This window comes from Schistocerca cancellata, chromosome 1 (genome assembly GCF_023864275.1).
Source record: "Schistocerca cancellata isolate TAMUIC-IGC-003103 chromosome 1, iqSchCanc2.1, whole genome shotgun sequence".
Lineage (NCBI taxonomy): Eukaryota > Metazoa > Arthropoda > Insecta > Orthoptera > Acrididae > Schistocerca > Schistocerca cancellata.
In genome coordinates, this window is record NC_064626.1 from 274,135,774 (window position 1) to 274,151,576 (window position 15,803).

The 15,803-nt window shown below is 43.8% G+C and overlaps 1 protein-coding gene across 7 annotated transcripts in view; it reads right to left on the reverse strand.

The window, feature by feature from the left end:
* Positions 1 to 15,803, reverse strand: part of LOC126171100 (disco-interacting protein 2) — a 647,964-nt gene that overhangs the window by 116,898 nt on the left and 515,263 nt on the right. For all 7 annotated transcript variants that reach the window (XM_049920776.1, XM_049920774.1, XM_049920775.1 and 4 more), the window contains one exon: positions 823 to 957. In XM_049920776.1, coding sequence (XP_049776733.1) covers positions 823 to 957 — 135 coding nt within the window. The remainder of the gene's footprint in view (positions 1 to 822; positions 958 to 15,803) is intronic.

The window sequence follows — 15,803 nt, forward strand, 5'->3', positions numbered from 1 at the left end:
TCACTTGTGTGAATTAAAAAAATATTTAAACAAGATCTCAGATGGTACAGAAAGTGTCAATAGTTCCTTCACAATAAAAAGTGAGCAATTCTCCACATGAATACTAAGAGAATTCCATTTAATTTCAGAAATATTGTAAGTTATACCAATTCTGAGGATGTTGATTCAACTAAATATGATGAGGTAGCAGTTAAGAAGAATGAACACATGGAAAATAGGGAAACTGAATCAATGACAGAGTTGTACTGGTAGAAAGTGCAAGAGCTCCACTAGAGAAATATTACTTATACTACTCTTTCCAGTTCTCTTCCACTATGTGATATGGGTCCTTGCTACAAATAGTTGACAGAATAAAGTGAAACAGTTCAAAAAAGGATTTCTCACTCTGTGTTGCTGCAAATTAGAGGACAGGGGGTCATGGGTGTAACAACCTAGCTGAGATGGTGAAATCATTACACAAAATGTCAAACAACAACTTCTTCCTCCAAATGCCAAAACTTCTGTTGCCTCCCACTCACATACCGGAAATGACTATCGGATAAAATACAAAAAATTTAAGTTCACAGGGAAATACTGCGGTGTTCCTTTTTCACGTGCACTATCCAGGAGTGTAATAGCAGATACACAGTTTCGAAGTGCTATCTTGTATCTTCTACCCAATGTGAAGTGCAGTGCGTTCATGCATATGCAAGTGACACTCCCACACTTGCAGACTTCCACTGAAATTATTACCAGTAGGGGAGGAGGGGGGGGGGGGGGGGGGGAACTAACAAGATGTTATTCACTAGATAACAAGGTGGGAGAGCTGTGTACAGCATTTACCAGAGTCGTGCCGGTCGCGGTCCCGGTCTGGGCTCTTGGCCATGACGGAGGTTCGCTTGGATGGCATCGGCAGTGATGGCTTGGGCCGGCCCTGCATCGCCGCCAGCGCCTGCTGGACTGCCTCCTGCCGCACCTCTGCAACATGACACACACTACCATTACTAACACTACTCTGCCTACTACACTAGTCTAAAGCTCTACACACACACACACACACACACACACACACACACACACACACACACACAACACAAAAATTGCAAAAAACCCTGTAACTAAATGTGCACTATAAGTTAGGTGACAGGAGTAGCTGAATTGAATATCATTAACCAGTGTTCTTTCAGGTCATAACCAATGTTCAATTATAGATGATACTGTGTTTAATGGGCCTAGTATGAAAGTAAATAAAATGATGCTAAACTTAATTACATACATTGTTTCAACAACCATTGACTCACATGTCACTTCTGGTTTTGCAGCCGCATGCACTCTAAACACAGCGTTTTCCAGTAGCTCACAATAGCTGCAACCATAAATCAGTCAATACTGATTGTTTCAATTTCTATCAGTTCAAGTGGTCTACTTCTATCCATCACCTGGTTGAAAGTCTCAGACTGATTTTCCCTTTCCTCAGGGTGTAACAGAGACTCTCAGCACACCACTATCTCTTTACTATGATGCCCCTACTCATCCCAATAATCACACACCAAACGAAAAACACAAAATTTCCAATTTCGTACCCATTTTTGTTTTCACAGGAAGATAGATTATGCAAAAGTCTCATCCACTTTGAGGTCATTAAAAAGGAAGTGAAGTTACAGTTTAATGTCCTATCAATGATGTCATCCGAGACTGAACACAAGTTGAGATTATTAAAAGATGAGGCAAGAAATCAGTTGTGTCCTTTTCAAAGGAACGACCCTAATATCAGCCTTAAGCAGTTTTGGGGAACCACACTGAACCTTTATCTGGATGGCGACATGTTGACTGAAACATCATCTTTCTGAATGCAAGTCCAGTATCTTGACTACTGCACCATCTCACTTAATCAGATGGTGTAGTCGTGGATGGTGGCAGTGTGGTGGAGGTGGATGAGAGAGGAATCTGCCAGCTTTTATCACTGGAACCATCCTGGCATTCATCTGAAGTGGTACAGGCTAACCACTGAAAAACAATGCGAGAATGACTGTACTTTGATTTGAACCACACTCCTCCAGAAGACGGGTCCAGCGACTTAACCATTGCATTTTCTTGACAAGTACGAGAATTTGAAGCTTATCGCTAATGAAAAAGCTCTTGGCTTTCCACGAATGGCAGATAATCCATAACTATTATTTCGTCTCATTTCTGCTTGTAGCAATTTTAGTTAACCATTCACGCCCCACTGATACTCAGACCACACTACAAACTCAAGAAGATGTAGCCGTCAAACAGTGGCAACTGTCACAGATATGACAGTCTCTGATCAAGACAACTGAAGCTAACAGGTAATGCTGCAGCCTTACCATTATCTCAAGTTGCCAATTTTGGCACTAGGAACACCCCTCCAAAACTGTTGTCTCACTGGCTAGCAAAAACTAGCTGATATGGTACACTGGCAACTCGTGTACAAGAACTACACGAAAACTTTTTGGAATGACATCCAGTCAACGCTGTGGGACTAAGTGAGGAGCCCCTGGCATATTTAATAAGCATCGTTAAAGAAGAGCAAGTGCCCCAGTAACGTCAAACTGGGAGACACACATCTCGTTATCGGTCGCAAGACAGATTTCATGAACTGATGACAACTAGTCAAGAGAATGATGATACTCTCACCAAACATGAGCTATGCAGTTTAATACCATACCACATTTGACTCTTTTTCAGATGCGCACATCCCATCTGAATCGCTCAGCACAGTCTTCCCCTTTTGAGAGTTCGAACAGTCTACTCAGAATTAGGAGCCAAAATATTGTATTATTGTCTGGAAACACCTGCAAACCACAAGACTAAAAAGTCACTACATTTTGGCATGGCCAGTGGAACTGTTACAAACTGCTTACAAGGGAACTTCCCCATCGCACCCCCTTCAGATTTAGTCATGGACTGGCACAGTGGATAGGCCTTGAAAAACTGAACGCAGAACAATCGAGAAAACAGGAAGAAGTTGTGTGGAACTATAAAAAAAATAAGCAAAATATACAAACTGAGTAGTCCATGTGGCAGATAAGCAACATCAAGGACAGCATGAGCTTAGGAGTGCCGTGGTCCCGTGGTTAGCGTGAGCAGCTGCGGAACGAGAGGTCCTTGGTTCAAGTCTTCCCTCTAGTGCAAAGTTTACTTCCTTTATTTTTGCAAAGTTATGATCTGTCCGTTCGTTCATTGACGTCTCCGTTCACTGTAAGTTTAGTGCCTGTGTTTTGCGACCGCACCACAAAACCGTGCGATTAGTAGACGAAAGGACGTGCTTCTCCAATGGGAACCGAAAACATTTGATCGCAAGGTCATAGGTCAACCGATTCCTCCACAGGGAAACACGTCTGATATATTCTATACGACACTGGTGACGGCATGTGCGTCACATGACAGGAATATGTTGTCGACCCACCTAACTTGTACACTTGCCGAATGGGTAAAAAGATTCTTCTACCTTGCCCGATTTAGGTTTTCTTGTGAACGTAATAAATCACTCCCAAAAAAGTGATAAAAACATAAAAGTTTGTCACATGAACTGCAACAAATGAATGCAGCAGTTTCACAGTCGCACAGTTTTCCCTGTGCTCTGTCAAAACACATGTTTTCAACGTTTTCAAATTTTTCCCTGTGTAGACCGTCAAATCCTGCATATGTCCAAGCAAATTTGAACATGTCCTGGAATTTTGGAGAGCGAAGTTGATTATGTGTGAGTGCTTGAACTTTGATAATAGTCTGAAAATAAAGTATTAAACTTTTCACTATAGGGAAGACTTGAACCAAGGACCTCTCGTTCCGCAGCTGCTTACGCTAACCACGGGACCACGGCGCTCCTAAGCTCATACTGTCCTTGATGTTGCCTATCGTCCACATGGACTACTCAGTTTGTATATTTTGCTTATTTTTTCATAGTTCCATGCAACTTCTTCCTGTTTTCTCGATTGATCTGTGTTCAGTTTTTCAAGGCCTATCCACTGTGCCAACTTATAACTAAATCTGAGGGGGGTGCGATGGGGAGGTTCCCTTGTTAGCATCTCCCAAGCCTGGGGCAAAGCGGGCCTCACAGTGAGTAGGTCCGTCCACCTGAGGCCATGGGTCTAAGGATCCATCGACGGCAGCACTTCATCATGGCTCCCGTACGCACTGGTCGACGGTTTCATTACTGATAGCTTTGGTTAACTATGTTAATCTTTTGCGTTTTTTGATCTCTTTTATCAGGTGATATTTTCTAATTACTTTATGACATACGGGAAGTCTAGGTAGGTGCATAGCCACAGACTTGATTACCAACAGAGACTTGACCAGCAGACATGCTACCCATCTTCACCCATCATGGAATTTAAGGAAACTACATTCCTGGGAATACTATGGCCCTAAATGAGAATATCACTGTAACTCACACAACACCTGACACAACGTTATATATTAACTGGTTACAAAACATTAAGTCTATAAAAAGGAAAACGAATTACACAATAGAAACTTGGAATTATAAAATACTACAGCTGCGGCGCTAAAGGAAGTACAACTATCACATGCAGTACACAAACTCTGCTGATCACTGGATTTTTTTTTTCGCAATTTTAAAGTCACATAACTAACACAACTGCTACCTGGTAGCGTGCATACGCGCGTAAGCCACTACCACTAGTCTTGCTAACAGCAATCGGACACGGAATATAAAGCTTGGCAGGCAGCCTCAAGCAGTCTACGTATAATGACGAAGAATCTTACCTGCCGGAATTCCCCTCACCGCTGCGGCGGTGACGTAAGTGCTATGTATACCTCTGTGATATCAGTCACATACTTGTGACTATTTACTAGCACTGTAGTCCTGTACATTTAGTTTTCTTGAAGTGTGTAAAAATCGGCAGTATTCTTATGTGCGATGGCCAGTCACTCATTGCGAAGAGCTATTCTATTCGAGACATGAGCTGTAGTGCACACAATTTCAGTCATCGCCAATGATGATGATTGTCGGTTTCGGGCACTAAACAGCACCATTATAAGCGCTCTTACTGATAATGAAACATTCCATGGTAATTTCGGTTAAAATGTACAAATTAAAAAATATATTAAATATAAATCTTCGTCGAAACATATGCTTGTTCCCCCCTAATATATCCACATAGTCTCCCCTTATCTACACAAATTCTTGTATTACTTAATGTGTTGTTATTAAAACGCACTGTTAAAAATGAGTTCACACACCCAAGAGACTAAGACAGCACGTACAAATATCGTGGCTCTGAAACCGTGGCCTCAGTGTCAAGAGGACAAATGTTCATACATCTTTAGGTGGTTCTGTAAGAAACCTAAGGCAAATTCCCAGATGGGTACTTTGAAAAGACACGGCCGATTTCCCTAATGTGAGCTTGTGCCTCGTGTCTAATGGCGTCGTCGTCGGAACTATATTAATTCCTTTTTATGGAAAAGTCGTGTGCCAGAACTGTACACATCCTCTGGAACTTACTAATTCATTTGTTGTCCCGATGCCGCCACTGCGGTAGTTCAATACGTCGGCTTGGGAAGTAAGCATGAAATACACGATAACCAGTAATTTACTTATTATATACGGAACATAATAAAATTGCGGAGTGAACGAAATCGAGCAACAAAATGAAGAAGGAAAATTAGAGTCGAAAACGAGATCATAAGAGAAGGAACACAAGCTCGAATTAAGGTGGACGACATGACATGGGCCTGTTCTTAACCGATTTAGGGAAATTGGGGAAAACCTAAATTTGGATGGCCAAACAGGGATCTGACCTCGTCCCCCTGAATGCGATTCCAGTGCACTAACCTCTACGCCACCTCTCAAGCAACAACGTCCCATCGCCTGCATCAGCTTGATATTTTCGTAGATAATACGAGGGCTATCCGGACATTAGTCTGTTTTCGTGTAGCAAGGGAGCGAGGAATAAAAACGATAGGGACGAAGCCATATTGCCTCTCATTCGGTTACAGGAGCCGTTCAAAATGGGTATTGCAACTGAAAATCCAGCTCATTGTGAAATCCGTTCTGTAGTACGGCTACCACGAAGCCCCCACCTCAACACGTGATATTCGTCATGGAGGGGTATCGTTTAACGAAGCCGTTACAATACCACTGATGATCTGAAAGATGCTGGGCGACAAGCTGTCATACAATTTATGCAGCAATGTTCCGACGAATGTCGCACACGATTGGCGGCGTTTTATCTTTTTCCATGTGAATGACGGTACTTTGGACAAGAAATGGTTAGTATCTCAGGAAAACTACTCTACAGAATTGTTTTCCACGTTATTTGAGTTAGGTTTATGTTGGTTATTATAGGGGATAATGGGACTTTGTGGCCATCCTGTAAAATACAGGAAAGACAAATGCTGAAGACCTGATGACAGAAGTTGTTGTCTGTCTGCAGTCAGCAAGGAACTAGTGCAGGAAAATTATGCAAAATTTGTGAGAACTGGCGATTCATGACATGTCAACCATATGATAAATTTTCGCATGAGTCTGATTAGATAAACTCGCGGGTGGGCAGAATTCACGCAGAGGGAATCTAGCAACTCATCTGGAGATATAATAAATCTTTAAATCAGAATGACGATAATGCAGAAAAGGAAAAGATGAAGATTTTTTAATAAATCTGCTTCAATTATTTCAGTATTTTATTTATACTCTAAAAGAGGCTTCTTACCCTCTAACACTGTTTACAGTGAACTGACCGTATTTATAAACTCACTGACAAAAGTATAACATCTTTCCAAAAAATGAAAGAAAGCATCGCAAGCGTAACACCACATTCACGAAACATGCGACGAAACTTCACGAAGACGAAAACAGAATTTCGAAGACCGTTTCTCGCTGTCTTGATTACAAGTCAAGCCCAGGAGCGGTTTTGGTAGACCGGTCAAATACGATTTTTCCGATCGCCAGTTTTGCACGAACTGCATCTGAAAATCAGCTGTTCCGGTTTATGATGTAGCAAGTACAACGCCTGTTTCACTTCAGTTAAACGTTAACGGCAGACAACTTCATGCCCAATCTAATATTTCTATTTCTTTACTGCACAAGATGTTACTCTGCCCAGATTATCTGAAAAGACGTAACCTCACAATGCAAGCACATTTCAAATCGGTCGTGTGTTTACATGGGAGCGAAAATCGGTTGATTCCTAGAATCGATGTTGGAGTGTTTACACGACCAACCAGAAGCGGCACTGGGAAACTATTTACAATTTTGGGATCCCCACATGTCCTCAATGAATTACAGCAACCATCGGCAACACACAGCTTTCGCTTTGTTGTTTTTCGTCCTCTGTAAGTACATCCTCCTTTTGCTTAAACATAGATTTAAAGCTCAGCATCGTTATGTGTGACGCAAATGCAAAACACCGCTTGTTTTTTCACTTGGCTTTGTTCCGCACACTATCTTTTCTGCTCCTCAGTTAACCAATATGCGACATATGCAGCGTAATACTAATTTTTCAGCTGGCATTATGGGATCGAGCCACGGAAATGCCTACTGACCTGACACAATAAATCACCGAGCGAGTAAGAAAACTATTTCATTTGAGGAAAGCTTCAGTGAGTGAGGTGTAAGGCAATTAGAACTTAAGTTGGCTACGTCAGACGAACTTTTCCTCTGAGAAAGAATGAAATTAGTAATTTAGAAATGTACCAGGGAAAAATTGGGGAGAAAATCCAGTTTTCGTCGACTTGAAATAGTTAGAAACCACACTGCAGCAAAGAGGCGGTAGTGGGTAAGGCTAAAGACTGCCAAACTCCTTAACAAGAAGAGGCAACCGTGGGTGGATAAGGCCAATTAGAGCATCGCTCTGCGCAAAAAGTATTGCCCTGCAAAAGGCAAAGTTTTATTAATAGCAATGGGGCCTATTTAGCTCGCAGCTGGGAAGTTGCATAATTAGTGAACAATTCAGTGAACGCCAAACGCTCGAAAGAACCGGCAGCGGAGCGACAGATGCACAGCCAATTAATGTAGCGGTTCGGGTAGAAAAGAGTTACACTGTAATGGCACTGTCGCCTAGCAGCCCAACTAAGTTACCACATCCGGACTGCGACGCTAATCGCGGTTTCAAGTTCATACGTTTTGGAACGTTTACAATGACTTTCAAAACATAAATCTACAGGAAACTGTGTTCTGTCACTATTTATTTTTCGCAACAGGCGTGTGAGGAGATGGCACATTTAAATGAATTATAGTACGAACATCGAGCAAACTGCCGTAAGGACTGAAATGCATCTGACTCAGGAAAAAAACTATGATTAAAGAACAAACGATAAGATGCAGCATTGTTAGCATCATAGAAATGATATGGACTTCGACATTGTGAACGATGTCACCACCTGAGGTCACATTATGCATTTTCGTAACTACTTGAAGATTCTCTGTTTGTGACTTCGATTTTGATGGCTGTTACGCATTTTGAAAATAGTGTTGCGATATTTAAATTGACTACTGTTAAAGAAACAAGAAATTCTATCTACAAAAAGATTGGAAGCGGTGCTAAGGTGTCAAGAAAAAATACAAGTCAGAGGGAGAAACATGATACCGTACGTGGAACTGTGGAATTCATTGCATTACTGCTCCTTTCTTCGTTTTCCTGGCCTTTATTCTGCATCTCCACGTCTGTGGTAGTGTGTGGCCGGATGCTCTTACTGTCGGCAGAATTAATTATATTACTCCTGTCAACGTATCAGGCGCTATGATAACTTACTAAATGTCAACTGAATTTTATCACAATGATTATTATGACGCACTAGCTGTCAAACCCGGCCCGCGTATTCATTTTTCAGTTTTCTATTAGAAACGAACACAAAATATAAACTGTGTTTGAGGTGAAGTACCGAAAAAATTTAATATTCATGTATTCGTGAAAACGCCGTTGAAATTATGAAGCAGTCGTACACAGAAATATGCGTAATTTACAAAACTATAAATGCAGGATTCAAATTAAGAAACATGATTCTGGACAGTATCTGTTCGCTGGGCGCAGCTGCTTCGCCCCTCGACTGTAATAATCTTATCTACATCTAGATGATACTCTGCAATTCACAATTATGGAAGAGGGTTCAACGAACCACCTGCAAACTACTACTGTAAGGTTCCACTCTCAAACGGCGCGCGGGAAAAACGAGCACTTAAATCTCTCCGCGCGAGCTCTGATTTCGCTAATTTTGTCATGATGATCATTTCTCCTAACGTAGGTGGACGCCAAAGGAATATTTTCGCAATCGGTGGAGAAAGTTGGTGACTGAAATTCACGAGAAGATCCAGCCGTAACGTAAAACCTCTTAGTTTTAATGATTGTCACTCCAACTCACGTGTTACGTCTGTGGCACTCTCTCCCCTATTTAGCGATAACACAAAACGAACTTTTTCGATGTCTTCCGCCAGTCCTATCTGATACAGTTCCCACACCGCACAGTAATACTCCAGGAGAGTGCGAGCAAGTGTGGAGTAAAAAAAAAAAAAAAAAGTTCAAATGGCTCTGAGCACTATGGGACTTAACTTCTGAGGTCATCAGTACCCTAGAACTTAGAACTACTTAAACCTAACTAACCTAAGGACATCACACACATCCATGCCCGAGGCAGGATTCGAACCTGCGACCGTTACGGACGCGCGATTCCAAACTGTAGCTCCTAGAACCGCTCGGCCACTCAGGCCGGCGTTTAGCCCGAAATCGCTTTATTCGAAACAACTCTGCGGTCCCGACAATTTACTATTCAGGACGGGGCGTGAGTCGTGTGCTTGGGTAGCTCATATGGTAGAGCACTTGCCCACGAAAGGCAAAGGTCCCGAGTTCGAGTCTCGGTCCGGCACACAGTTTTAATCTACCAGGAAGTTTCAATTTACTATGAACTTTCAAACTTTTTTGTTTCTGTTTTAACATGGAATAAAAATCTTTGACCGAGGAAAGGTCTCACTTCTTGAACGAATAAACTTATCTCACAAAGGAAGAGATAGTCTATCCCTCTGGTCACAACTGAACGAATTCTTACGGGGATTTGGATTGCAGAGGAAGCAAGCTCCACCGTAGACTCACAAGCCCAACGAAAGCCAGGGGGTGGGGGGGAGGGGGAGAAGAAAGGAGGGACTGGGGGGAGGGACGCAAGCCGTGCTTTCGCCAAGCAGCGCTGGCACTACAAATGTGCTTAATGGTTTGAATCAGCACGGTACGACAAGCGCTTTGGAAGGAATATGCTGCTCACGGGCACTGTACTATTAGACCGCCAATGTTGCTAGCAACCGGATGCGATACATTAGTGGGCTGAAGTCGACCGACTTTTTCTATTCCGTACGTGGGAGCTCTGCCAGGACGATACGAACATGCTCCCTGCAAAAGTAACGTCACTCGATTTTACTGGTATAGTTTTTATTAGTTAGACAGAACAAAGTAAGCATTCGTTGCTATTACAGCTACTTTACCGTTTGCGTTTGGGCTGCTGCGATTGTCACTTGTCGAATTACGTAAGAGTTGTACCAAAACTGCTGAAACGTGTGTCGAAATCAGCGTATCTTGCGTCCAAATACTTTGGCAGTTTTTTCTAAGAACTGTAAATATATTTTTTAAACATAACGGCAGAACAGTCAAGTCATTGGTGATCTGTCTGATGCCGTTTACTACATGATCTATGGATGAATAAATAATTAAGTCAACGGGAAGAACCGTAAATTCGCTTAAAAAAAAGATGGAGTAGCTTAACGCAGCTGCCGAAGAAGGGCTTCTGTAACGGAACTCGGTAAATACACTCCTGGAAATGGAAAAAAGAACACATTGACACCGGTGTGTCAGACCCACCATACTTGCTCCGGACACTGCGAGAGGGCTGTACAAGCAATGATCACACGCACGGCACAGCGGACACACCAGGAACCGCGGTGTTGGCCGTCGAATGGCGCTAGCTGCGCAGCATTTGTGCACCGCCGCCGTCAGTGTCAGCCAGTTTCCGTGGCATACGGAGCTCCATCGCAGTCTTTAACACTGGTAGCATGCCGCGACAGCGTGGACGTGAACCGTATGTGCAGTTGACGGACTTTGAGCGAGGGCGTATAGTGGGCATGCGGGAGGCCGGGTGGACGTACCGCCGAATTGCTCAACACGTGGGGCGTGAGGTCTCCACAGTACATCGATGTTGTCGCCAGTGGTCGGCGGAAGGTGCACGTGCCCGTCGACCTGGGACCGGACCGCAGCGACGCACGGATGCACGCCAAGACCGTAGGGTCCTACGCAGTGCCGTAGGGGACCGCACCGCCACTTCCCAGCAAATTAGGGACACTGTTGCTCCTGGGGTATCGGCGAGGACCATTCGCAATCGTCTCCATGAAGCTGGGCTACGGTCCCGCACACCATTAGGCCGTCTTCCGCTCACGCCCCAACATCGTGCAGCCCGCCTCCAGTGGTGTCGCGACAGGCGTGAATGGAGGGGCGAATGGAGACGTGTCGTCTTCAGCGATGAGAGTCGCTTCTGCCTTGGTGCCAATGATGGTCGTATGCGTGTTTGGCGCCGTGCAGGTGAGCGCCACAATCAGGACTGCATACGACCGAGGCACACAGGGCCAACACCCGGCATCATGGTGTGGGGAGCGATCTCCTACACTGGCCGTACACCACTGGTGATCGTCGAGGGGACACTGAATAGTGCACGGTACATCCAAACCGTCATCGAACCCATCGTTCTACCATTCCTAGACCGGCAAGGGAACTTGCTGTTCCAACAGGACAATGCACGTCCGCATGTATCCCGTGCCACCCAACGTGCTCTGGAAAGTGTAAGTCAACTACCCTGGCCAGCAAGATCTCCGGATCTGTCCCGCATTGAGCATGTTTGGGACTGGATGAAGCGTCGTCTCACGCGGTCTGCACGTCCAGCACGAACGCTGGTCCAACTGAGGCGCCAGGTGGAAATGGCATGGCAAGCCGTTCCACAGGACTACATCCAGCATCTCTACGATCGTCTCCATGGGAGAATAGCAGCCTGCATTGCTGCGAAAGGTGGATATACACTGTACTAGTGCCGACATTGTGCATGCTCTGTTGCCTGTGTCTATGTGCCTGTGGTTCTGTCAGTGTGATCATGTGATGTATCTGACCCCAGGAATGTGTCAATAAAGTTTCCCCTTCCTGGGACAATGAATTCACGGTGTTCTTATTTCAATTTCCAGGAGTGTATTTTGTCACTGATAGCTCTACAGTGTTGCTGTAGACAGCAGTAATAATAATAATAATAATAATAATAATAATAATAATAATAATATTTTCGTGTTGTTTAGTGGCCGAGAACAAGTGTGTGAACTGGACGCCATTATGGCGGCTTGTGTGTCCCTACCCATCCTCATTTATCCAACCGTGGAAAGTGGACCCATAGTTTAACGGGGAATCCGAACTGCGTGTCGTTCCTGGCGATTCTTCATATCATTGAGAGATGAAGGCTAGATTAAAGGCAGACTGGAAGTGACCGGGACTCGATCCCATGGCCCCTCTGTTTCCAAGCACCCACTTCGCCACTGAGTAATCAGGGCAGGTCAATGTCGATAATTAAAAACAGAGATCAATTTACGGCTACGATTGAGCGCTATATATTCGAGCCAGACAGAAATAGTACAAAAATGGCAAAAACCAAGATCTTCAGACTGTCCTGCCCCCCCCCCCCCCTCTCCGAACAAGCTAGGTCTCGGAATGCTCCCATTTCAGTGCACTTATTGCTGAAAAGTGTTGGTAAACTAACAAAACAAATGGGTACTGAATTTTATGCAAATTATGTCGGGTTGGAGCTTTTCTAGAAGAAGATTAGAGTTCAATGTTCTGTCGACAGCACGGTCATAGAGAAGGGCCACAAGCTCGGATTACGGGATTACGACAGGATGCGGCAGCAAGTCAGCCGTGCCCCTATCAAAGGGATCATCCCGAAATTTATCTTGAGCGATTTAGCATGGAATATGACATGAAAACTGTCTTTAAGGTCTGCGAAACTGGTGGCCATTTTTTCCTGCATACGCATTGCTACTTTATAGTTCAAGAGGCAATCGTGTTCAGGGGGGGGGGAGGGGGGGGGGGCTCTAAGGAAAGAATTACAACATTGGTAGGATGCAATTCGGATGGATCTGGAAAACTATCCGAATTTGTCACTGCTACAAGTTTTAAACCATGCTCTTTTAAAAATGTACGAATCTCGCCAGTTGAACATGCGGTCACTATGTTCACCGACTGGATTATCAGTTTGGTTAGTAAACACTAACACATTTTCTCCCACAAAAACTATGTTCTACGTAACCTATACTTTCGATGTACAGGGTGTCCAGAAAAGGACTCCCTGATTTCAAAATTAAATATCTCAGAAACACAGATCGATAGAGGAATGCAGTAAACGTTATGTTTATTGTGGAAGCTGTAAGAAGTTTATACAGAAGTTTGAAATAATAGTTACAAAAGCTGCTAACAGATGGCGCTGTACGCTGTACAGCTCATATCAGCATACATAAGTGAAATAATCGTATGAAAACAATCTTTGCAAACAATCACATCACAATGTTTTCAAAATGTTCACCATTGGCACTACAGAGGTGGCGCAAACGAAGAATGAAATTCGCCATCACATTTCGTAGTGTCTCAACCGAAATGGATTCACATGCCACAGAGATCGCCGATTCAAGCTCGTCCAGCGTGGCGGGATGCTTCGGGTAGACCATGTCTTTCACTGTGCCACAAAAAAAAGACGCAGGGAGTCAAATCCGGCGAATATGGAGGCCAATCCATGCCTGCACCAGTAAATTTGGGATATTCCAAAGCAATGACTCGATTCCCGAAGTATTCCTCAAGAAAGCGAAACACTTGTTCGGTCCGATGTGGTCGGGCTCCATCTTGCATAAACCATTCAGTACCTGGTCGATCCTCTAACGCTTGCTGTGTGGCGACAAATTGTTCCAAAATTGCAACGTAACGTGCACCAGTGACCGTTTCTCGAATGAAAAAAGGGCCAATAATGCCTCTGCTCCATACTGCAGCCCACACAGTAACTTCAGGAGAATACAGGGGTTTCGCTTCACACCAATATGGCTTTTCGGAACCCCAAAATCGCCAGTTCTGCTTATTCACGTATCCATTCAGGTGGAAGTGTGCTTCATCTGTAAACCAGATGCAGCCAACATCAAATCCTCCACCATCAATCATTGTGAGCATCTGATTAGCAAAGGCAACCCTTTGTTCCACAGCTCTTACGGGTATGGCCTGGTGCGTTTGAATTTTGAATGGAAATATATGTAGGCTCTTTCTCAGTATTTTCTGCGTGCTGGAACGCTTCAAACCAGTCTCAGATGCAATTCTACGGACGGATGACATTGGATTTCGCTGAATAGTTCCAGAAACTGTGGCGATATTTTCAGGCGTAACTGTGGTTTGCTTGCGGCCAACACGCCCCACCAAATCATCAGTCACGCTGCCTGTTCGTTGAAATTTTGCGAAGAGCGTACGAATGGTTTTCGCATCGGGTCCTTTTGGAACATTAAATCGTGCTTGAAAACTTCGCATTGTTGCCGTAGGACACTCTTCTAGCCTGTGGTACTCTAGCACCAGAAAAATGCGTTGTTCAATGGAGTACATGGTTTTAATCTCTTCCTTCGGTACGCTAACCACCTTTCACGTTTCAATAGTGGAACTGATCGCTCTGGGCTTCGCATCACTATTTATACTAGGCATTACGTATGGCGATTACAGCGCCATCTGTTAACAGCTTTTGTAACTATTATTTCAAACTGCTGTATAAACTTCTTACAGCTTTCACAATAAACATACCGTTTACTGCATTCCTCTATCGATCTTTGTTTTCGAGATATTTAATTTTGAAATCAGGGCGTCCTTTTCTGGACACCCTGTACATTACATTAAGACAAGTTTAAACTTAATCGGGAAATGAAATGACTAAAATTTGACGAGATCGAGAATACCGTACTTTTTCGCATTCTTCGCTTAACAGAAAATTCTTTTGACATGGGAAAGAAAGAAAGGAAATAAAAGATTTGTCCCCCAAGTGTTGTGTTAGACGTTTTTCACTGAAATTTAAGGACAAACATGTGGCAACGTGTGTTACTTATTTGCAGTTTATCTGATCGGCGCGTGCAATAGCAACATCTTGAGAGCTTGTGCAGCGCCTCCTGTATGAGGTTTTCTTTATGGCGGACGCTCGTAGCAAAGTGCTAAGGTGGAGGGTGCGGCGACCATAACCTTCCATCACGAGCTTCGCCATAAGCGGTAACTGCTCGCACGAGAAGCGCCAAGCAGCACCTCCAATAGCACGGGAGCACGTCGTCGCCACTATCAACACGAACCTACATTGCTATCACGGCTGCTGTAAGGCATTACATACCGCCATAGCGGCTTATCCGGTCCATATTCATCTATATCTTGTACCAAATCTTCGACTTTTCAGTTATCGACCGTATAGGAAGATGGCTTACGTTAGACATGTTCCGCGAATACTGCACAGTGTAGGTTCGTAGTGCATCCTAACTATAGACAGCAATTTTACGAAGAAATCAGAGGATAGCCTTCGATTACATTTTAGTCAGGATTAAGATTAGATTCCAATGTCTAACCATGATCTTGACGTCCTTCTCACAGCAATACTAAGGTAACGGTAGTGCTACATTACTTTATAGAGAACAAATCTGGCTGGACTGCTAACCAAATCGTACAGTAGACAGAGTGTTGAGTGCAAGTAATGCAACAGCAAGTTCGAAATTCTGCTTCTACTGACCAATTTGATGGCCGTTCCTGAACGCTTGCCGTGTCCACATTCACAAATAT